Here is a 25,551-nt window from a genome sequence, read left to right as displayed (position 1 = left end):
TACGGTTCAATCCACCTTTTTCTACATAAGGAAATGCATGTACCAAGTAAGGAATATGACAGTTGTTTCCCATTCGTCATGTTCGTTTGATGTTTTTGAGCCTTTGATTTTGCAATTTGATAAGGCTTTTTCCTATCTATAATTTGCTCGGAATTGGACAGTAACTAACTGGTAAAGTATCTAATTAACGAAGTTAACAAAGGACGTTACAGCACTCCAAACCGACCTACATTGTAACTGTTTCATCTCTTTAATATGTAGATTCTATTTTACAAGGTTGAGGTTGTCTTTGAGATATTGCGTAACATCTTACCCCATCGTTTAATCAATTTTGTATGTACATTGTACTATAGATCAAATGTTTTCATTAATTGTATGTTCACTTGTTTTTCTTAACATGTCCTTTGATTGAGTTCAGCCATTTTATAATTGATATTTTAGTGGGTCTTTCTATGTTGTGAAGTTTCACTATTGTTTTAGGTTGGGTGCATGTTGGCGTGTATTAAAACGTTTAAACCCGCTGTATTGCTTTTGTTTTACCTGTCCTAAGTTAGGAAACTGATGTTCAGCGGTTAACATTTGTTTATGTAGTTCATAAGTGTTTCTCGTTTTTTACAAAGATTAGACCTTGGTTTTTCTGTTAGAATGGGTTTACTCTAGTCATTTTTTGGGCCATTTATAACTTGCTGATTGGTGTAAGCCAATGCTCTGTGTTGATGGCCGTTCTCTGACGTATAACGGTTTACTTTTACAAATTGAGACATTGGCACTCATACCACATCTGCTTACGTCTATAAATAATAAGACGTGTAGCCTTAGTATTATTTTCTGTTGTCTGTACTGTTCAATAACTGAGGAGGAGATGTGCTTACGAGAAACTATTACCATATATTGCACCATTGACCTAAGTTCGATTATCTCCCCTTCAACATGCGAGGATTGAGATTAATATGTTTATACAATTTTACTTCATCTGTGTAAAGTGTCAGCAAGTGTCAGGAAATGCTTTTACAATACACTATTGAATACGTATTTCACAGACTGACGAAAAAAAACACAAACTCAAACAAAACAAAACAAAACAAACAAACAAACAAATAAACAAAAGAAAGACAAAGAACAAATTCCCTTTTCTTGGGGTGGCAAAATGCAAGTATTTAACGATGCAACGTTAAGATAATTAGTAGTTTGCTAGAATTGGAACGAGAATGCTTAAATTTCATAATTTCTTTCCAATTTTTTTCTGGTATCATATTGATATTAATATCATAATAACATTGAATAAGAAAACCCAAAACTGAATCCAAAACAAAATTCAAAGCTTTCCATAGATTGATTTTTTCCACTTTCTTCAGGCTCATTTTCAGAATTGGAAGTATTTATGTTTTCTTATGAATTTACGTTTGTATTAGCATCTTTAAAGGTATAATTCAAATCGGCAGTAAGGCCAAAAAACTTAGACTGAAACTATTTTAAATCTTTAAATCATTACACGGCTATTCATGAAATTTTTTATATTTTATTTTGAGAAAATCGTCATGTATAATTCTCTCTGAATATCACAGGTGCGCTTTACTATGTTTTCATTGCATAATTTAAGAAAATGACAAAACTTAGAAATTGCAGCATTTCTAGTAATCTATACTGTTATTAAAAGTGTTTTCTTTCTAATACAGACGAATCATAGAAAACTAGTGTGTGCTTCGACTGCAAAGCATAATCTACCATTCTAGGAATAATGCAATTTGATATTAAATGTATCTCACTATAAAGTATATGAGAACATCAGTGTATGATATAATGATATATTGCAGTGATAAATTTTATATTCCTACTTCCTATACTTTTGAGCAGCTTTAATTCGACTTCTATGTATTTGACTATAACCTAAACCAAAAGTTAATCTTGTTTCTGGTTCAATAGCGGGCAAGCTCGGAGTGGAGGAATGGGAAAATTTCTCAGATTTTTCTGATCTCTTTTCGTAAATGTCTTTCTCCCTTACTTGAACATCATCCAAACTTCTTGGGCGGTCATGGTCGATTCTAATTGTTGTTTTTGGTGGTTTAGAAGCTTTTGTGAAGGGTTGCTTTTTCTTAGCAGGTTGTGTTTTTCTTCCTTGCAAACTACCAACATAAGTTGCACGGTTGTGACTTTCGTCATCATCATCATATAAATCGCCTACCCAACCCTCTAATTGTTTGACACGTGTTTCTGCATCTTTCTGTTTGCGTTCTAAAAATTCTATTTGCTTGTCAATTTGTTTAGAAACTTTTTTTATACCTCCACGTTGCTTGAGTCCAATGTTTTCATCCTGTAAACGTTTATTATTAGCTTCAACTTCGTCAAACTCTTGCTTTTTGATAAGCCATTCCTTTTTATCTCTTTCTAACTGCTTGATGGTATTATTCATTTGAGTCATTCTCATGTTCATTTGGAAATTTCTCTGTTCCAAATCCGACTTTGACTCGACTTCCGTAACCATTTGCGAATATTTCTCTTTTACTTTCATAAGTTCATCATTTGTTTCTAACAGTTGGCTCTCGACGGCTTTCAACTGTCTTAACTCTTCGATCTCTTTTTGCAAAAAATCTACTTTCTTTTTCAGTTCGTCGATTTCTTTTTCATATTCCATTTTCAATGCATCTATTTGCTCTTTGTGATTCACATCGTTTCTTTCCATTTTTAATTTGAGGTCGTCTATCTCTTCTTGTTTTTGTTTAATAAGTCTATCTCTTTCTTTTTCTGTGTTATGAAGTTTTGATTTCAAATCTGATAATTCGTTTTCATACTTATCTATTTGTTTAAGCTTTTCTTTGTTAGATTCTATTTCTTGCTTTCCAAACTCAAGTTTTTCTTGTAAATCCGCCATTTGCTTCTTTTGCTCTTCGTTTATTTCTAGCATTTCATTAATCCTTTTATTAAGTTTGTTTTTCTCCGTTTCAAATTTGTCTTTTTCTATCTTTATTTCCTGTAAATGTTTACTAGAATCATCTGCTTTTTTATCTTTCTCCTCACATTCAGTTTTTAATCGGTCATTTTCTGCTCTTAGTCTTTTTATCTCACTATCAAATTTGTCATCGTCTTTTAGGGCTGTCATCAACTCTGACAATTCGACTTTCTTTTGAGACAGAGTTTCGTCTAGAACTTTATTTTCGGATTCTAGAGATTTTATCTTATTATTTGCATCAGCATGGGTTTCTTTCAAATCTTTGATTTCTGATTTTAGTTTCGCATTCTCGTTTTGCAAATCCTGAATTTCTGTTATTTTTGAAGATTCTACTGCTGTTACACTAGATTCGAAAGATTTTGCGGTCTTCTCTAAATCATGAATTGACTTAACTTGTTTCAAGTGTTCAGCTTTTAACCTGATGTTTTCTTCGTTTAAAGATTGATTATCAGTTTGAAGTGTTATAATCTGTGATTTTAGTTCCATTTTTTCTTTATTTGGCAGTTCACCAGTAGTAATATTTTCATTTTTGAATTCTTCATTTATTGCTTCTAAGTTCTTGTTTAGTGAACGCAGCGCAGCAACTTCGTCCTTCAACACGTCTTTGTCCGTTTTCATAATTGTATTTTGATCCTCTAGTTTTTTTCGCACTGACTGTTCCGTTTTCAAATCATTCCTCAATTGAGCAAATTCTTTGTCGAACTTACTTGAGTCACTTTTTTGTTCCAATCTCAGTTTTGCCAAGTCATTGTCAGCCTTGCTATATTTAACTTGAATATCAGTTAGTTTCGATGTTAAGTCAATATTTTCAGAGGTAAGTTTGTCCCTTTCTTTTTCGAGGTTTGCTATTTTAGCTTCTGTTTTATCATGCTTTGATTCAATCAGTTTATTCTGTGCTTGAAGAGACTGTATCGTTAAATTCAATTGTTCGTTTTCATGATTACCTCCAGAATTTTCAGAATTTTCAAGTGAGTCAATTCTATTTCTTAGTGCTCGGTTTTCTGATCGCAGATCGTCAATAGTTTTCAAGAACTGATTCATTTCATCTTCGAGTTGTTTTATACGTTTTCGATATGTCCCTTCGGCCTCCAGAAGAGTTCTCCGTTCCTCGTAAATTGATTCGTACGATTCCGTCATTCTTTCGGATCCTGGTTTCCTCTGAACGACTGGTTCCATTAGACGATTACCTTTGAACTTATCAGTCGGATCCTGTTCAGACCTTAAACTAACGCGACTTTTATCACTTCGCGGTCGATCAAGTACGGTGTTTTCCGGCGGTTTACCCACTTCAGTGTCCGTTACCGTCAAAAGTGAAATCACATCATCTCCTTTTCCTTGTCTATTATCGTTTTGTCGATATGAAGCAAAACCCGATTCGAGCGAATCCAACGACGGCTTACGCTCGTTCAATGAATGATTTTGTCGCTTTGAATTTGTATGTGTATCTTTTGTAACTTTTTTCGATGCACTAATTTCCTCAGTAGTGGCAACACTGTTAATATTTTTCAATCGGTTTCTTTTAGTTTCTTCGTATTTTCTATCAACTGTTTCAGTTGTTTGTGTTCTTGAAAGTTTGTTTTCTGATTTCAAATTAAGCTGCTCTCGAACAACTTTGTTTTCAACTTTTTGAGTACTCTTCAGTGCTATTGTTTTAGTCGATTGAGTTAGATTTTCTTTTGGGCGTTTGATTTCTTCCTTCTTAATGCTTTCAACTGGCTTTGTTTCTTTAATTTGTACTTTAGAAACTGAGGCTTTGGTTGTTTTAACTGGTCTGATGGCAGTATTACTTGTATAATCACTAATTGGAGTGCTTGTAAGTTTATCACGAAGTGTCTCTCTCTTTCCTAGTTTCGGCTCACTTGATTTGTCCTTATTGGCTTTATCACTGGATTTTTCTTGTATTGTTCTTTTTAACTGTTTTAACTGAGGTACACTTGAATCTACAGAAGTCTCTCTCTTTGTTGGTTTAATATCCTTTTGTTCGTTCGACTTATTAGATGAATTAGTATTCACCAATGTTTTCTTATCGTTTCTTAAAACAGCACTTTCTACAGTTTTCTTATCGTTGATTTTACGTTCTTTCACTGTTACAGCTTTGTCCAAAGGTTTGTTTTCGTTACTTTTACGCTCCTTTATTACTGTACTGATATTCAAATTTTTCTTATCATTAAGTTTACTATCCTTTGAAGTAGTATTACTTTCTAGCGTGTTTTTCTCTTTTATCTTATTTTCCTTCAAAGAATTGTCATTTTTTGAAGTATTTGTAGATTTTGCTTTGACTTCTTTTATTGGAGATTCTTTAGCACCAATTATTTTATTTTCCTTCGAAGAATCACCACTTTCAACACTTTTAGTGTCAACTTTTCTTTTTTCTTTAACGTGTTTATTGATCACTGATTTTTTTAGTTCGTCTAATTTTGACACCTTGATAGAATCAGTGTCTTCAGATATATCTGGATATTTTCGGTTTCGGACCTTATATGGAGTTTTTTCATCGAAAATGTCGTCACGCGACCTTCCAAGTAAATTTGCCGTGTACGTCCTATCACTGTGAATACCCTTGCCGAAGACTGCGTCTGGAGAAGATTCTCTATCACTATGCTTATTTTGAACTCTGTCAGGTGAATTTTGTCGGACTAGATGACGTGGACCAATAACCGGAAGCGACAAATCTCCTCTTTTCACACTCCCGCTCTTAGAGCGTGCTGTAAACTTAGAGTCTGTGTCAAAAGTTTCTTGACGGGACAAATTACTGGCAACGCTGCGACCTCCCTTTTCCATTAGAAGTACGTATGATCTCCCTCCATTTTGATAAAAGTTCCTCTTTCGCTTTAAACTGTAGAACCTTCATCACATGTGCGTAATAATAACAACAGCAGCCGATCGGGAAGGTGAAACAAAAAACACTGGTTGTATGACTTTCCCTGTAAATATATAAATAAAAAATAGTCAGTTGAATATGATGATGTATATAATGTATTATGGGAATAACTATAGATGATTTAAGTTTGGTCACAATTCATGCATTCGTTAAAATGAGATGAATTTTGCATGCTGTAACCAAAGTTTTGTTCTATGTGAAAATGCACGATTGTTCTATTGTGAGTGTACAATGTTGTCTTGCAATACGTTTGTAGAAAGACAATGCACGCGTACGTCTGTCTACCCCTCTTCTTTCATATTGATAATTTGTTGATAGTTACCATGTTATTGTTTAGACAAAATTATTTAATCCTTATTCATTGAAGATGAAGGAGATACAATTCCATGGCTGACCTTGACTGAAAATAAATTTGATTCCATGATTTTTATTTCTTGTAATATCCAAATTTTTCTCCCTATAATTCTCAGATTAAACCTTTAAAATTCCTCCAAGATAATTCCTAATATCAAGAAAATTTCACCTTTTCAAAAACATCCATGTCGGATGACGAGAAAACGTTAGTGTTTATTCGACTTTACTTTATTTACATAGACAACTTTACTTTATTTACACAGAAAACTTACTGTTTAGTTTCTCTACAGGTATCTAAACAAAATATTAAGTTCTTAATCCTCCAGAGTCTAAAAAGTTAAATGATACGACACCAGATATTGCTAAGGTTTGAACAGATACATAAATATGCGATGAAGTTTTTGTTTTTTTTTAATATCCAAACCCTCCTGTGTTTAATCTCGATCAGTAGGCTTTGTCTCTATTATGTGTATATGCATTGCTAATTTATTTTATCAATTTTGAAAGGTTTTGGTCCTCAATTTCATAATACAGGCATCAATTTTTCTAACATTAATTTGATTTATTTCAAATGGTTGACTGGATTGTCTAAGCAAAGAAAATAATTTGTAGTCTGTAGAGATTTAATCTATTTGATGGATAAATAAAAATGATTAATATCACTTATTTCTAGAAATTCTCTGATATGGTTGGCTAGATAAAATGACATTATACGTCTCTACAACGAATTTAGAACAAAATGACTATGTGTTTTATAAGACTATCACGAACACATTCAATTAATAATACAAATATCTTTCATCCAGCAAATGAACTTTTCAATTAAACATAGAAACTATGTAGCTTGGAGAAAAACACATTAGTACATCCATAAAGACGAAATGAAAGATACCAAAGGGACACTCAAAAAGTCGAGGAGAAATTGACAAAAACACGGTAGAAAAATTAAAAACGACGTAAAGACAAAACAGAATACTACATAGAAAATAAAGACTGAGTAAGGAACCCCACAAAAAAAATTTGGAATGGTAAGCATAAAGGGAGAAAAAAATGAAAGTTAGGCTGCTTCATATAGCCATTTTACGCTTTCAATCATGTGTAAATGCTACGAGTATCTAGTGATTAACTTTTTTGTAACTTCATGCATACAAGGCATGAAACATCAAGGGGTTGAAGGCATAAAACTTTGCTCAGTGCTCGGAGCATAAAAATCATGCTCGAAACATGAAACCCAGCAATTTGATTGGTTGATTTTCGAGTCTGAGTACAAAAATCATGCTCGAAAGTTTTATGACTGCAAGGCCAGGTCTTCTACCTTCTGGAATGTCAAGCTTCAAATAATTTAAGCAGCCGCAGCCGCTGAATAGTTATTCATTTGTCTCGTATTTTGCAGCGAATTTTTTTTTGGTTATACAAAATGTACAAGAAAAATCATTTATATTGAAAAGACATTGGTAACATGACGTAAAATGCACTAAAACAAATTAGCTCCAGACGCACTCATTGTATTGATACGGTGTATATAAATCTAGATATCGACATTTCGACAATAACCAAATTTGAATGCCCTTCCATTTAAGTTTTCTATGTATCATTTTTTTCTTTTTATTAAGGATTTGTAAAGTACTTTTATGAAAAACTCAATACATATTTTTTGTCAATTCACATTATAAATGTTTGATAAAGTGCGGATTTAAAACACATCACTTTTTGATTTAGTATGCATTTATTATGTTTAGTGTTATATTTTATCGATTATTTGCCAATAATTGCTTCTTAAGAAATCTTAATCTTTAATGCTAGCTATAATTTATAATTAAAAAAATCCCCAAATATTTAAAGTATAACACTTTTGGATAATAAAGTTAAACGATTAAGGTTTAATTTTATTCAATTTTCAGAGGACTAATGTTACTTTGATATCTGAAAATCGCTTTTCGATTACATATTACTTTATAAATTATTTCTTTTGAACTCAGGAATTGGTTTGAACAACTTGATTAATGGGTACAAAAAGAACTGATCTATTAAAATTGTAAGTTTCTATGATATATAGTGACAAATCTTAAAATTCAGCAACGGCGTCATTATATAAAAAAGAAGATGTGGTATGATTGCCATTTAGACAACTGTCCACAAGAGACCAAAATGACACAGACATTAACATTTATAGGTCACTGTACGGCCTTCAACAATGAGCAAAGCCCATATCATTGTTCCTTTGACATTAAGATTCATAATTGTCATAAATAATAGCATTACCATAATATAATAGATTTCTGCAGTTTCGATTGAGATCAAAAGTTTGGAAACCCAAAAAATGATGTTTTCTACAAACATTAAACACAGATACTTTTTATAATTAATCGTTGACTGCGATGCAGACTTCAACCCCACAATAAAGAGAATTATCGGTAATTCGTATATTTTCCCTTTGATCTTACTGCCTAATATTTTCGAGTATCAACGTACTGGCTTTATCACTGAAAATATCAGGCAATACATTGTGTGACGTTATAATTACCGATAAACAGAATAATAGGTAGTTTCTTCATTGATACTGACTATATCATGTGGAATATCATAACTCGCCCTAACGGGCTCGTCTAGATATTCCACATGATATAGTCAGTATCAAAAACGAAACTACCTATTCTATATGTCTTGCATCAGTCAACATGATCTAAAAAAAAAAACAACGTCAAATACTTTCAAAATTGTCGTAATACCAAATCATTTATTGGAAATGAGGGAATTTAAACATCAATTTTTAGACTACAATTTAACAATTCATGATTGGAATACGACAAAATGCTTTTTTTAAGTCAAATTTTCTGGGTATGTCGTAGAAGCGCAGCCGCTAACTCGAATAATTCAGCGCTAGGTATGTGGTAGAAGCGCAGCCGCTAACTCGAATAATTCAGAGCCCACTATCCACTACTTTTCTCGTTATTAGTGGAGTAATCGTAGTGATCGTAATAAACGACTGGACTATTCGGGTTATAGAAGCGCAACTTGAAGATTATGTGATTCCACCAGATTTTATCTATTGGTCAAGAATTTACTCATAATTTATTCTGAATGGAATCAACTGTTGCAGACTTTGTTTGTTCTTTTTAATATATCACTAGTTACTACAGTATTATAATGAAAATGAATAAAGAAAACTATTTCGTTATTAGAATTATTTTATAGAATTGAATTTTGATAAAAAAAAAAAAAAAGGTCACTAATGCTTGCATGGGGGAAAAAAGTGACATTCACTGTAAATAATTATATATTATCAATTAAATCGTACCATATACTCTCTATCAATACTAAAAAGATATGTTAGATTTCAAATCTACGATCCAACAAGAATCTATAAAATTTTCTAAAAATGCTATCAATATTAACTGACAACTTACAATCGAGATGTGTAGATAAAATAAAAGAAAAACATTAATAAACAAAATTTATCACCGTCGCTAAGTACTGTATCAATAACATTCATATAGTATTTACAAACTCTCAACAGACAACAAAACTTCACTGTACTAGACATTTAAACTTAGTTGTTATTTGGTCATGACAAATCGAACTATATACGATCTTATCACAAGTATTACAATAGTACTTCAAATTTTAAACCTGTCAGTTAAATCTGTACATGGTTTGCTGTATGGAAGACAAAAAGAGAATGGTTGACCATTCTGACGTAAAGGTGATTGTTTTCATGGGCTGTTTTGCTGTAACAAATATCTTTTGGTGCTATATTCAAAATGCTTTTTTCCAAATATTTGTCAATAAGTTGTGTATTTTCTCTGTCTTAACATAAAAATATTTACAAAGACTTTAACCGAATGTTCCATCAAATTATATACAATAATACATATATTCCATTTCATTTTTTTCATAATTTAATCCGTGATTAAACTATAAAGCCTTTAAAACTAAATGACCTATTACTAGTATACATATTCGTATAAAAGAGCTTTAAACGAGCCCTTTTCATAAGATTAAGTACTCGAAAACGTTAAACATGTGACCACGATTAAAGATAAATAATGCTGTCTAGGTTTTTGTTATTATTCTTAAATGTTCAATATGTACCCTATATCCATTTTATCTCATTAAAGACCTATATTTTATAATCAAGGGTGGATGATGTATAAATGTATGATCAACTTTGTCTTCTTCTGACCGACAGTTTTTAAAACCTTGCCGAAGTAGGACATCCGTTTGGATGTGCAGGATGTATAAATACGCAGTCACATCCGGTCAGAATAAGGACGCAAAATCCGACTAACCTCACATTTTGAAGAACCCTTTCAACAACTCTTTGGGGTCCGTAGATGGCATGTTGCCTAACCATTATTTGAACTAAAACGTAACAGATACAATATTGTTTAACTGAGATAGACACTCTTAGAAACCCGAAGTGTCTGTATTACAAAGAACAAATACCAACGAGGTCGAAATAAATCTTCAAAAAAGTCCCCCCCCCCCCCCCCCTCAAAAAAAGCATCATAAGTAGACCTTTTTTTTTATTATTAAAATACCGGTCCCGAGGTTTCTAACATTCGACCCATTTAACATGTAAGCAAACTGTATTCATGTCTTTCATTTTTGCTGAACAGCATATGTAAGGCACAGTTTATATTTTTCTCGTTCTGAATGTGCATAAAATATCTGCCCCTGGAAATTAAGCAAACAAATTAAATATAAAAAAGAAGATGTGGTATGATTGCCAATGAGACAACTATCCACAAAAGACCAAAATGACACAGACATTAACAACTATAGGTCACCGTACGGCCTTCAACAATGAGCAAAGCCCATAAGAATGATAACGGTATGGATATAATTAAAATTGGAATAAATAATATGCAACCATACTAACTACAAAGTTGAAACACAGATCTAAAAACATCTTTGTTACATGTGACAATATAGCAAATCAAAACTTAATATACATGTATGTATCGTTTGAACTGATACGCTTGTTCGAGTTCTAAAGTAATTTACGATGCAAAAACATGAACGTGATACATGTAATCACAGTAGTTTAATTTGGGAAATATGTTAATTTTGACCTCACAGGTCAAATAACAACATAAATTACATTTCAGTTTATGCAAATAATATGTATACAATTTGCTTTTGATTTAAACGGTTTAATAAATGACAGGGTGAAACCCATTTTGTTTGATAAAACCCTTCAGTTCTAATTTGAATGATAAATGAATTCCTTACGAAAACATTTTCAAATTGGTCATTGTTTAAATTAAAATCATGCAAGCAGTAAATAACATCATTTATGAAACTACATACGATATAAAATGGTGCAATGATTTTCGATTAAAATATGGAGTTTTTGAATTCTGTCTAAGGAGTCAAATAATGAGAAAGACGTAGGGGTCGTGTCTTTTATTCATATGAAATATAAGAGAAAACGTTTAAATATTTTAAAGTTTTCAGACTTACACCATGTTGTCATTTTATCGGTATATTTAACATTGCCATAGAGCGCGAGGTTTGGCTAGCTACAAAACCAGGTTCAACCCATCATTTTTTCTTAAAATATCATGTACCAAGTCAGGAATATGACAGTTGTTATATAATGGTACGTCAATATCTATGTTGCTTTGTCGTTTTTTTGTTTTTTTTTGCACTTCAGTCTTTCTGTTTTTTAAGTGTTTCCCTCGGTTTAAGTTTGTAACACGGAATTGTTTTCTCTCAATCGATTTATGACTTTTGAACAGCCGTATACTACTGTTGCCTTTATTTAGTCAAAGAATCAAAGATCTTACCGATAGAGCAAATTGTATACTAGTAATACCAATTTTACTTTAACCATGGAGGTATTATATTGATATAATTGCATGCTTTAACTTACCATTTTCCGCATTAATAATTAAAGTAAATATGACTCTAACATTATTAATATTTTAAAACAACACGCTAATTTATCTGTTTACAGATGTTAGAAATCAAGCCACCTGTGTGAAATGATATTTTGCAGGTCTTTCATCTTTTTTACTTACTTTCATACTTAAATTTCTTTTACAGAAAATGTTTATTTAATGGTGACCTTATCAAATACAGGTCTAAGACTCACCTATACTAATGTTTGAAATCTGTACATGAGAATGATCATTTAACTCAATATTTTACATGGGGATCAAACTTATCAAATGTCATTATTTAATGCTTTATGGCAAATATTTCCTTGTTGGTAAGCAAACAGTAACATCTTCGGAGCAACTTTAAATGGTAATAAAAACAGAAAATCTATGTTAACCAAATCACCAAGTATAAGAATAATATAACACAGAAGAATTAGGAATCTGCTGCTGTGAATATACACTACTTTAAAATACCCTATCCCCCGGGGTTATATAAATATGATAATTCCTAAAATTATTTCGTTAGAGAACCGTAGCAACAACTCTCTGATAGGTTTTAAGCATCTTTGCGTGCAGAGGAACGATCAACTCTCTTCCTCTTGAGAGGAGGGGAGGGGAGTGGATCGTAACCCTTGGCTAGCGAACATGGGTTTAGGGGTACATATAGCCAGCAATTCTCTGTCCCTTATCCACATATCCTCATGCATTGTCCATCGACACTCATAACGGTCGACTTATCTAGCAGAACTAAACTTTATATAGTGTATCAATTGCTAATGTTCTCGTCCTTAATATGCATAAATTATTTACCACTGAACCGTAAGTTAACAACAACCGATAAATCATTACTTATGACATACATATACTAGGGACTGTAAGACCTTAGAACCTTTTTTTCTAAAATCAATCATAGGAGTCGATTCTTTGTGCATTTATAATTCATCATACATGTACAGTTATTCTGGGAGAACATTATAAAATTGAGAATGGAAATGGGGAATTATGTATTTATTAGTTGTAAATGACTTTGAACAAGCTTACAGTAATTGGCTTTGGACAAGCTTTCAGTAACTGCGAGTACTCTTATTTGTGCTTTGTGTCAATTGTTTTTATGTCAGTTGTTTTTTTTCCAAGTACTGATCTTTTAAGTTACTATTTACTGTGACAGGTCGTTCTTATGTTGTGCTGTTATATCAATGTCGAATGTTAGGGGAGTGTTGGACGCTGATTAGCATGCTTAACTCCGCCACATTTTTTACATCCTGTCACAAACCAAGAGCTGACCTTTGTGTCAATTGTTTTTATGTCAGTTGTTTTCGTTCCAAGTACTGATCTTTTAAGTTACTAGTAAAAACCAATTGCTATACTGATTTACTGTGACAGGTCGTTCTTATGTTGTGCTGTTATATCGATGTCGAATGTTAGGGGAGTGTTGGACGCTGATTAGCATGCTTAACTCCGCCACATTCTTTACATCCTGTCACAAACCAAGAGCTGACCTTACTGTTTGGTTTTGTTCATCCTTTTTCTTCCTGTTTATATGGTATAAGCTTTAGTAAATATATAACCTCAAGTTTCCAAAAATATTCTGTAGAAACACCAAACTAAAAAAATAATGGTGCTTTGGAAGACGCAAGATATAATACGTGTATGACACAGATTTATTTTTACTGCTGCATGAAATGTAGGATAAATTTCCAACAACTGTCAAATTCATGGGAATATTTTTTCGACTATTTTTAGTATGCAATCGGATGTGACGTATACTATGATTTTATGGTATTACATCTAAATGGAATATTAGCAAGTACAGAAGTTCTGAACACGTCCGTCAACGAGGTTGAAACTATGAATGATTGACTCACGGTAGGTTTCTCAACGTCCATTCAGTGGCAAATATTTCATGCATATATCAGGGCGAGAACAAATTACTGACTGCCGATGGCAAATGAGGGTATATTGGATAGTGACAGACCATAAATGTAATACCCATTGCAGTATTAAAGTTATATGTGACATGGACCTCTCAAAGAGTTGTTGCAAGGTTTCTTTACGTGTGCATAGTGAGTGTTACTCTCTTTACACGAGGCATCGGATTTAAAATTCATATTTTAACTGGACATGACTATGTATTTTTTCATCCCACAATGCCAAACCGACGCCCTATTTTGGCAAGGGATTTACTGCCGTTCGAAAGAGGACCATATTTCTTTGTACCAGTCGTCCTTGGGGAGATGAGCGTATGCCCTTATTATAGGTATTAATGGAAGTTATGAATGTTCAAATGTTAAACCGTTTGAAAAAAGACGAGACGTAAATAACATAAAATGAAAAACAAAAGTTTAATACAGAATTTGCCCAGTCATGATAGTAAATGTAGAAGTAATGAACAGTACACACAATATTTACATTGCTTAGTAATAAAGATTTAAGTACAATCTGCTGCGTTAAATCAAGTGTGTTTAAGATTTTTTGGTCTAAATGAAGTATCAAAAACATATTTGATTCTTTCGAAAATTGATTTCTAGGACTGGTATATAGATTAAGGGCTGTCTTGAACTTGCAGTGATGAATGACATTTCATATCGTGCTGAAGGCCTAACTTTGACTTTGGCACGAAAACAGCATTAAAAGCTCAGTTCTGTTTTTTTTTTCTCCGGTGCATGTAAGCTGTTTTATGTCTCGGATTACCACCCTTATCCGTTTAAGGAAAGTTTATATATGCTGTAATCGTTGTCAAAAGTCGACATAAGGCCAAATTGTCTTCAACACAAAATGAAATACAGAAAATGATATAAAATGTCTTTGACAAATGTTCTTACCATGAACTCTCAATGGGTTTGACATATTGTGGGCATGTTTTCATCAAACATTACCTACTTCCGTTTTAACCAAGAACAAAAACAAATATAGATACCCCTTTATATGTACACTCTTGTAAGCTCTTAAACATTCTTATACAATCTTCTTATCATAAACACTTTAAAAAGAACATATCAATCTCAAGATATGTAAACATAATACATGACAACAAAAATATATGGTATCTTAAATGATACATCATCAATATATCGAAATTGATATCAGTGAGGCCAAAAAAAGGGGGTGAAGCATTTTGTCACCATTCACAAGTCCCTCTCCTTCATCGGGACAATAAATTTGCATACGTTTTCTGGAACTAATTTTAAAAGACTCCTTATTACTTGACTTGTTTAAAACATTTGTTTTGCAGGAAAGTCGAACTAAATATATGAACGAGGAACCCTTATCTACGCTGTATTTGTAGGTTTGGGAATGAATTAAAACCCAAACACTTACAGGTGAAAGACGCCATTGTTTTTTAATGTTTTATATCGTACATGTATTCGTTCGTGGTAGAAATAATTCATGATAATAATAAAATTAGATTCAATATAGTAATGTCGTTAAATCTTTCTTTACACAAATTGATTAGGTAAACATATATTACGTTTCTTATGATTATGACTTTTAGTCGGGTTTAAAAATAACCTAAAACCTTTTCTACTCTTAGAATGTATTTCGAAAAATCGTGACCAACAGTCGTTAAAACAATAGGTTGGTAAAATATTATCAAAGATTGAAAAGAGAGGAATTGACTCCAGATCGAAGATTGTCATTTGCCATCCGCTGTTTAAATAACATGACGCACGTACATACTTGATTGTCAGTACAAATAGCGACGAAAACAAACAAATTACAACTCTACATAGGTTTGAAAAACACATATTGATATTTCACGGAACATACCTTATAGAAACTATAAATCCCAGAACGACGTCCTTCAGAAATCCATTCCTGTTTTTATAATTATTGTCAATATAAAATCCGATCTATTTCATAACATAATAATATAGCTAGGTAATTTAGCTTTATCAATCATTCGTTCGCCTCTTTAGTTTGTAAGAATAACCAATTGACCTGAACACTAGAAAATCAATCGATAAACCAGGTGATTTAATAGAAATTAATCAAATTAATCGATTTAACACTCCAGCGGATGAAATATGCTCGATGTCGTACAAAAATGATAATATTGAATCCAATCCAGTGTTATAAGATACAATTTCGTTTGATTGTCTTTTTAAAATTCGTTCTAATACCCCGGTACATGCAAGTTTTGACAAAACATTTTCTCTCTCGGTTGATTTGAGCACAAAACATATTTAAAAGGACTTGATCTACATTTTAACAAAGAATTGACAATAGGATATTAAGATCTATTCATTTTAAAGCATTTCCAATACATATATTTATGTATACAAGGTCTAATTTTAAATTAGAATTTCTACAATTGAAATTTAATCACAATGGGCAAAAGTATGAATTTTTAATTTCAATCTTCGTATATATTAAAGATCTCATCTTTCATCATTTTGAACCGTGAAATAAATGTTATGAAAAATCTGATTGAAGTTTTGAAGAGTTTTCTAATTTTAGAATGTATGCTCATTTTGTAAAACGTTTTTGTATAGAAAATTTGTGATCCAAGACAATTAATTCACTTTAAGTTAACCAATATTTAATTGCAGTTGAAGTTTTTATGAGAAGATTTTAGCACTTATACGTAGTTTATAAAAATGTCTAATAATAAATGAAAATGGAAATTTTTCCCTCCGTCAACAGAAATATAGATTTTATAAACATACAGTATCTTGTGTAAATATTAGATATTTCAAAAGATATGTAAAACAGAATTTCCCTTTTCCTTTGCACTTTTCACATTAATACTAACTGCATGGGCCATAAATTACTTAGTATATATGTTTTAATAACGTACTTTGTGTTCTTTTATATATCCTTCGAAATTAATAGCAAGTATAAAACTGTTAAATGGCCTAGGGGCACGCTTTGCTTCAGTCATGGAGCATGCAGGAATTGGAATGCTGTTGCCTGGAGTTGTCTGATTTTATTTGTTTACAGCGAACAATATATATAAAAAAACAAAGATATGCATACATAAATCACTATGCCTCGTTCGCACATTTTCAGCGAATCGTACACAATTGGTTAGAACCCTAATTTGGGGACATAAATACATTTGAAATTATGGTCCGCTGATAAGTCGCATAGCTTAGAATAAGTTCGATTACGTAACAACAAGTAATATATAAGTAGAAAAATACGAGGTCAAAGTTTTTTCATCGTGGACGACGTAACTTTTCTTTCCAAAGCTTTGAATATTTCAATCCCACTGAGCAAATGCGATATATTTTACCGTTTGGGTTTGTTATAATAAGCGTATAGATTAAATGTGTCCCCGAAAAGTTAGTTATATGATTAGAATGAAATTCAAAACAGTGTGGCTGTGGCCATTGATTGACACATTAAATTCATCCATTGACTGGGACAATTTAGGTGAACGTTTGTATGTAACGATCACTGCTCACTATGTACTTTTTAAAGACACTTAAACTATGGGGTCACCAAAGGTTCTCAACACCTTAATAAAGTAATTCGAAAAATTAATCAGAAATAACACGATGTTTTGATTTATAACAATTATATAAATCAAAACATAAAGGTTATTCCTGATTAATTTTTCGAATTATTTTATAATTAAAGGCGTTAAGAAACCTTTGGTGACCCCACAGTTTAAATGTCTATCGTAGGTACGTCGTGAACAGTGGTCGTTACAGACAAACGTTCACGTAAATTGTCCCAGTCAATGGATGAATTTAATGTGTCAATCAATGGCCACAGCCACACTGTTTTGAATTTCATTCTATCAGATTTTAAGTCGGAACAACTAAATAAAGACCTTTTTTTTTAAAAAGTTTTTTTCGAAGAAGCGGGATAAACATATATACCTTTATCACCTTATTTCATCAATTGGAACACGAAAATAAACCATTTTTTTTATTGTTAGCATTATAGATACTGAAAGTTCTAAAACAGTTTTGCAAAAATAATCAGAGAACTCAATTAAATCAGCTGAAAGGCAAATCAAATATGAAGTCAAAAGGCATAAAATAACTATTAGCAAAGTTATTTGTTTTAGCAATTCTGACGAAATATTCGAATTTGACGTAATATATGATGCACATATTTGAAAGGTTGGTGGCGTTGTAGACCGCATCTTTACCATTGAAATATAGCATATCACTAGATACAAAAAGGTCTAATCCATACCATAAGTTACAACTAGAAGTGGGCAGTGGAAAACTTGATTTTTCCCATTGTGAACTTTCCTGTATTATGCACAAAATTAAATCAACACCTACTTCTCCCGAATAAAATAGTTTTAGATGGTTGCCGATTACAAGATAATACTGAACTTTGGTAAATTTTGCAGTTTTCTCGATAGTCATGACTTAGTTGACTCATTACCAAAAATACTATCACAGAAGACTTTGCTAGAAAATTATGTTGTATTTGTCGTAGCGATAATATTGCCCTCTCGAATGAGTGTCATTTTATTCATCACGTGAGTAAACTGATACGATGGGACAATTTGTGATGCAGGAAATGCTAACACATTTGGACAAAAAAACTCATCAAAGATACCAGGCTTATAATTGTGTAAAAGGAGAGCCGTGGTGTAATGGTTAGCGCATCGGACTACTAACACAAAGGTTCCTGGTTCGATTCCCACTCTGGAGAGAAAATTTCAGTAACACCATTTGCGAGTATGGTCTGGAAAAACGATGATAGTCCATCGGAAGGGGACGATAAATGACAGACCCGTGTTATGAGAGAGCAATATCTCTTGCATGTAAAATACACCCTTGTAGATTTCAAAAAAGAGCAGGCTAATGCAGCTACAAGGCAGCACTCGCATCCGCAAAGTGGAGAGGACTAATATAAGTTGCAATAACTTGTTTCCCAATCCACTATCAATAAATATGTTGAAACTAAACACAATGGGACAACTTGTGAGGCACTGAGGAAATGCTTACACATTTGGAAAAAAACTCATCGAAGATACCAGGCTTATAATTGTGTATGCCAGACACGCGTTTAGCCAGTTAATAAGGCGCATCAGTGATTCTTAAAATCACGTATATATTTGAGGAGCTTTTAGAAACAAAAAAAACTGATATTAACAAAAGGGGATTTTTAAGACAGAAATCATACAACTGAAATAATTAAAAGAAAACAAGAAATAGACATGTCTCCGACAAAACATAAAAATGGCTTTCATGCGTCAGAGCAATCTCGAAATACCAAACACAAGTGTGTACAATATGCCAGATTCTTTACATGTTCAATTACGATTAAATTTAACAGAGAGTATAAAATACACAAGAAATTCTTATATATATTATCGAGTACATGCTTTCTTAACGGTTTATTTAAGATTTATTGTAATTTGGATATACGTTTTAGTATGTTATAAATCAAAAATTAGAATTTGAGTCACAGTTATTAATACCAAACTACCCAAAAGACAAAACAGTAAGACAAAACTCGAGACAAAAGCCAAAGAAGATTTATACTTTAGGAAATGAGTATGGCATGCAGTGATACACAAGCTGATATAACTATAACTTTATTTTAAAGATCTAGAATCCCTCTTTTATATCATTCATTTGAATGACAAGAGATGCAATAAATATCAAAACAAGAAAAGCTCTAAAATGCCGTCTTATATCTTTGTCCGAGGAGTTAATGTAATTTTATGTGACTGTCATACAAGTTAGAGGTAAAGCTAGCTATAAAACCAGGTTTAAGCCACCATTTTCTACATTATATAAAGCATGTACCAAGCCAGGAATATGAGTTATTATCAATTCGTTTGATGTGTTTGAGCTTTTGATTTTGCCATTTGATTACGGACTTTCCGTTTTTGAATTTTCCTCGGAATTTGATATTTTTGTAAGTTTACCTTTTCTCGTTTTCGGCGGAGTACGTGTTGTTCAATCTTTAGTTTTTCGTGTAGTATTTTTGGCCATATCACTTGTTTTATATTTACACCTTATTGACAAAATCATTAAAAAAAGTATCATATTTTACTTATACCATTGTTATAGGATCGTAATGCCAATCCGATTAGTATAGCGAGTGCTTTGGCACTGACATTGTTCAGAGAAAAAAATATATTGGTGGGTATAATTTGGTTTAAAAGATTTAACGATTGGGATTCATTAGTAGCGTATTGGAACATCTTATAAAATGCTACTTTAGTTGAGTTTATAGTTTTCACAAAATAAGCTCCATTATATCTTGTTTGCTACATAAAGTCGCATTTTATAATGATTCACCAGACTTGAAATTATGACCTATTGAGGAGTCGGCTTAATTATGATTAGTTCAAATACGTAATAACTTTTCAATTGATATATTAGTAGAAAATGCCAGGTCCAAGTTCTTCCTACATAGAACACTTTAATTTGTAAACTTAAGCCACCTTTTTATCTGTTCAATATGTATGTACTGTATCTAATTTAATTTTATCAATTTAATTTTATTAATCTTGCTTTTTCTTTCTTCTAAGGTTTAAATATTTTAATCCCATTGAAATGTGATATATTTTACTATTTGTTATACATGCATGTATTAAAAAATAATTCGTTTTAGCAGCCAATTTGATGCAGTTTTGTCAAAATATGCAAAAGAAATATCGCCGATTGAAATCCGCATTCATGTGACCTTCAATTTAACCAATTAGCTAGAGATTTTGTTTCACATGTATAAGTAGTGTCCAGCTATTACAAGGAAAAAATGTCAACATTTGAAAGGGAAACAAAGGTGAATCATTATTTTCACTGATTCGATTCGCAAAAAAAAAAAAATCATTCTTATTCAGATAACAACGTTTTGATTATCATTTTAAACCTGTAACATGAAATCAAACAGACCTATAATAATCCAATAACACGAGGTCGCAATCTATCTATATTTATGTTTATATCGGGTTATGTGACCGTCGTCAGTATTCGGAGGTAATCTCGATAGTTAATAAGATGGCGCTTAGACTAAAATTCACACGAAATTCTGATATATATTATCGAGTACATGCTTTCTTAACTGTTTATTTCAGACTTATTGTAATTTGGATATACGTTTTAGTATGTTATAAATCAATATAAGAATTTTTGTCAAATCGGTGAACATGAATTTGACAGCTAGTGCCCCTTTAATGAGCGAGATTTTACATTCGCACATAGAAAATGCATTCGGATACATATAAATTTGTATCGTCGTATTTCCCCTAGTCAAATACTATAATCTTTTTGGCAAAACAATCTTTTAAAAAAAGTAAAAAATCATGAACTTTTTGTAAACACTTCAGTTTGATACATTAACCAAGAAAATTATGCACCAAACTTTAAATATTTATATATAATTTTTGAAGAAGAAAAAAAAAAAGAAGTAATTACGTAATTATTTTTTTTTAAATTTTTCATCAAATTAGTACGCTCTAAGTGTTTGGTTTCTATCTTCAAACAACGAAATTCTTTATTACACGAACGTTGCGTGACTTCTAGAGAGTTCTTAAGATTACTTTACCAGACTGTGCGTGTTTTAAATGGATTTAACTTTGAAGAAAGTCTTATAAAATTGATGTTTTACATAGAAGAATGAGTCCTAATTTCTATCGATCTGAGATCCTGCGTTGATTCAAGGCACTTAAATATATGTATCAGCCTTGATAGAAGCCTTTTACCAATGTCTATCAAAAGTATAGGAAGTTTAGCACAGAGAGTACAACTGCGCTCCTGATAAAACACATTGAATAATAGGCGAATATATCGCCAGTATTTACTTTGACACGGGTTAAAGTCAACAAAATTCTGATTGATACATCATTCTTTTAGCAATGTTTAAAAGGATGTTTTTCCTCGGTAATGATTACTAGGTGCATTCCAAATTGATAGAAAAAAAACAAAAAAAAAACAAATGCTGCATTGAATACCAGTCTTAATGAAATTTCAACAATACAAACATTGTCACAGTAGCCATACTGCCAATATATTCGAATAAACGAGATATATAGACAAAGTAAATATTTGAACAATTTGAAATTTGAATCTGTTATATATGTGGACTATTTCGTACGTCTTTCGTAAACAATAAGGGTTTATCAGAAAAGTAAAGAGTATAGATATTTCGAATTGACTTTTAAAAACTGTTAATGATTTTATGCCACACTTTATCTATCGTCAAATGGCCCTTTGTCGACTTTAAACCATGCTCTATAAAACTTGATTAAATTTTCTTGTCTATATCCTGTTTCCCATTAGTAATAATATGTTATTGAATTGCTGTGTATAATTTTTTATATTCATTTCATTACGAACAGGATAAGCTTTTTAGATACTTCATGAATGAAATATTAAATACATTTCAATATTCGGTTGAGTTGAACTAGTACATTTTCCAAAATTGATGCATCATTTAGATATACGTCCGATGGACGGCCACTGTCCGAGATCGATTCATCTGAATCAAAGTACATTCAACAACTTTTTTTCTTTCTTTTTTTTCTATCTTAAGACAATAATGACAAAAATGAAGATTTTGTTATAAAAACTTCATATATACGCTTTCTTGTCTAGTTTGTTTCAAGAATTAAAGTCAAGTATTTTCAAAGAAAAAAAGGAAAATGTAATTTCCCATAGGGTTCTATTGGAAACTGTGTTGTAATATTGCCAACATATGAGCCATTAAGTTTGCCAAAAAGATGGCAGTCATTGTTAAAAGACTATAAGCAGAAATACAAAAAAGATTAACCAGAATCAAGAGTTGCTCCTGAGATATCTTTTAATAGGAAATTTCCACAAATTATTATTTCAGTCAGTTAATATAAAACTAAGAAGATGTGGTATGATTGCCAAGGATACAACTATCCACCAAAGTTAAATAAAATGGATGCATCAATTATAGACAACTGTACGACAATGTATAGTATGAATAAAATAAAAAAAATGTTATTTTCGATAAGAATTAATAGAGGAACCTACTTTGATGCATTGCTGCCATATACATCATCCAAACTAAGTATAGTATATATTCTGCTGTTGTCTGCTCTATGGTCGGGTTGTTGTCTCTTTGGCACATTCCCCATTTCCATTCTCAATTTTATATTATGATTCTTTCTAAAGCAATTGCATTTTTAAATGGCCTTGTAGTTCCAGTAAAACAAAGAGTACCTCAAGCAGCTATGTCTTTTTTTATCCAGTAAGAATATTAGGAATTTTACATTGGGTATGCTTTAATAATTCGTACCAAAATTGTTCACATTGACCAAGTTCTATTTATACAAATGAAGGATATATGTGACCAGTTACTGTAGGAACTAATAAGACATCATTGTTGTCATATGCATATTACATATCAGTACTAGACGAGTATCTTTCATAGAGTATATCCAAATCATCGTTTCAAAGGTTAAGAAGATTTTGACCTTGAAGCTTCAGAGGAAAAAAATACTAAGAAATAGCCAGAACTATAAGAATGTCACCGGTCTTATTATTTTGTGTTATCAATATGATATTTTAAATTAAAAAAAATATGGAATTATCATTGCCATCGTAGATACTTTTATGCATGGTAACTGTTAAAGTAAATCTAATGGTTTCCTTTCCTGAGCAGTGGCGGATCTAGAAATGTTCATAAGTGGGGGCCCACTGGCTGCCTAAGAGGGGGCCCGATTTTGTCACGCTTCAGTGATTCCCTATATAAGCAACCAATTTTTTTCTCAAAAGGAGGGCCCGGGCCCCCTGCAAACCCCCCTAAATCCGCCTCTGCTGAACACCTGGGTTCCGACTTCAATGTTTAGTAGGGTTCGTGATGCTCAATCGTTAGCTTTTAGTTAAGTGTTATAATGACTTTGATTTGGTAGTTCGTTCTTTACTCACCTGGTCTATCCTTCTTATAAAATTGTTCTAGATCTTTCTTAATGTTGGAACAAACTGATTACTCTATAGGCTTTACCGCCGAGAGAAAAATCATTTGGTGCTAAGTTTATAATTGAAAAGTTATTGAATTTTACAAACCTTTCAGGAGTTAAATGCTTTCACTTACCATTTTAAAATAAGTTTGATGAATTCCTGTTATTAGATAAAGTTTCTTTAGTTGAAATTGATCACACTATGTAATGACAAAAGATCCAAGTAGATACAACTTCCTGGAGGAAACAACATATGCGTGCGTCTCCCAAATTACAAAACGTATCCAATATAACTGCAATCTGTAACACTGCATATAAATACGTAAAAAATTACTTCCCGAAATTGCAGTAATGAAAAATGTATCCTAAGACATTTTCACAATAAATCGTCAAATATTGCACATTTTTAAATTGACCAATAAAACTCTCATTTATAAAACCGACATTCTGTTAGCGTGATCATTGCATATTTCCACGAAATTTTCGTTGCTATAGAACGGACATCGCCAGATTTTCTACAATTGTAACACTTTTCCTTTGTATTTCCGATGGTATCCAGCAATGATAAGATATTGTTTGTTTCCGAGCCATTTATCAACGTATCGATATTCCTATTTGATTTCAACAAATCAAACAATTACATTTTGATAAGAAAATTTACACTGAAGGAAAAATAAATATAACACGAGGCCTAACCAATACGAATTTTGCATTTAAAAAACACAATGAAACTCTTTTAAGTACTTTGCCAGCCAATTGCTGAAAATCAGATTAAACAGTTGATCCCCTTTAGAGGTGAAATTAGTTCAGAGTACATCTATATATTAAAACTCTCGGCAGAGCTATTGTTTTCACGTAGCAACCACGTTCTGGGATTAATTCGATATTGTTAATATTGGACATATTTTAAACTTTAAATGGTATATGATAGAAATTTGATATAGAATTAATTTAATATTTATCATGAAGCGACTGTAGTACATTTAATGGTATGAACTGATAGCAATCATCAAATAAAACAAGACATTGATTGGCGTTGAGACTCACGCATAGCATTAATTGGCGCATTTTTATCTGGTATAGATTATTTTTTATACAGTAATTTGTTGCAAATTATAATTCAAAGCGTGTTAACAAATTGGCAGTCATATTTTTAAAAATAAAATTGAATTGGAATTCAGGAATTACATAACAAATTGCAGGTTTTGTTGTTATTTGATGTTTATAAGCAAATGTGGTTTGATTGCAAATGAGACAGCGTTTCACTAGAGACCAAAAGATGAGGATGTTAATTGATTATAGGGCAACATATAGCCTTCAACTATGAGCAAAGATAATATCCGTACTTACAATTGTAAGCGGTAAATTACCAAAATAGTTATAAGAAGATGTCGAATTAGTGCCAATGAGACAACTCTCCATCCAAGTCACAATGTGTAAAAGTAAACCATGATAGGTCTAAGTACGGTCTTTAACACGGAGCCTTGGCTCACAACGAACAGCAAGGTATAAAGGGATCAACATATGATTATTTTTTTGTTAAGGGACCAGTTGAAGCCCACCTCCTGGTCAGTGGTGCGGGATTTTCCCGATGTGTAACTCCTTGAAGACCTATTAATGGTCTTTC

General features: G+C 32.0%; 1 protein-coding gene across 3 annotated transcripts; it reads right to left on the bottom strand.

Moving 5' to 3' along the window:
- Positions 1-1,499: 1,499 nt before the first annotated feature.
- On the bottom strand, positions 1,500-24,637 carry LOC143044946 (uncharacterized). Of its 3 annotated transcripts, none has more exons than XM_076217209.1 (2): positions 24,059-24,637; positions 1,500-5,871 (listed from the first exon to the last, which is right to left on the bottom strand). In XM_076217209.1, the coding sequence occupies exon 2, from the start codon at positions 5,726-5,728 to the stop codon at positions 1,832-1,834; it is 3,897 nt and encodes a 1,298-aa protein (XP_076073324.1). In that variant the 5' UTR covers positions 5,729-5,871; positions 24,059-24,637; the 3' UTR covers positions 1,500-1,831. The 3 variants fall into 3 exon arrangements, with proteins under 3 accessions (XP_076073324.1, XP_076073323.1, XP_076073325.1); XM_076217208.1 differs by lacking the exon at positions 24,059-24,637 and adding an exon at positions 15,839-16,187; XM_076217210.1 differs by lacking the exon at positions 24,059-24,637 and adding an exon at positions 14,893-15,001.
- Between the last annotated feature and the right edge of the window lie 914 nt (positions 24,638-25,551).

The sequence above is a fragment of the Mytilus galloprovincialis genome, chromosome 9 (assembly GCF_965363235.1).
Source record: "Mytilus galloprovincialis chromosome 9, xbMytGall1.hap1.1, whole genome shotgun sequence".
NCBI classification, from domain to species: Eukaryota; Metazoa; Mollusca; class Bivalvia; order Mytilida; family Mytilidae; genus Mytilus; species Mytilus galloprovincialis.
The sequence above is the reverse complement of the archived record's forward strand: the minus strand, read 5'-3'. Positions and strand labels throughout refer to the sequence as shown.

Coding starts and splice junctions, on each gene's coding strand:
- LOC143044946 (XM_076217209.1), bottom strand. CDS start 5,728: ATGGAAAAGGGAGGTCGCAGCGTTGCCAGTAATTTGTCCCGTCAAGAA.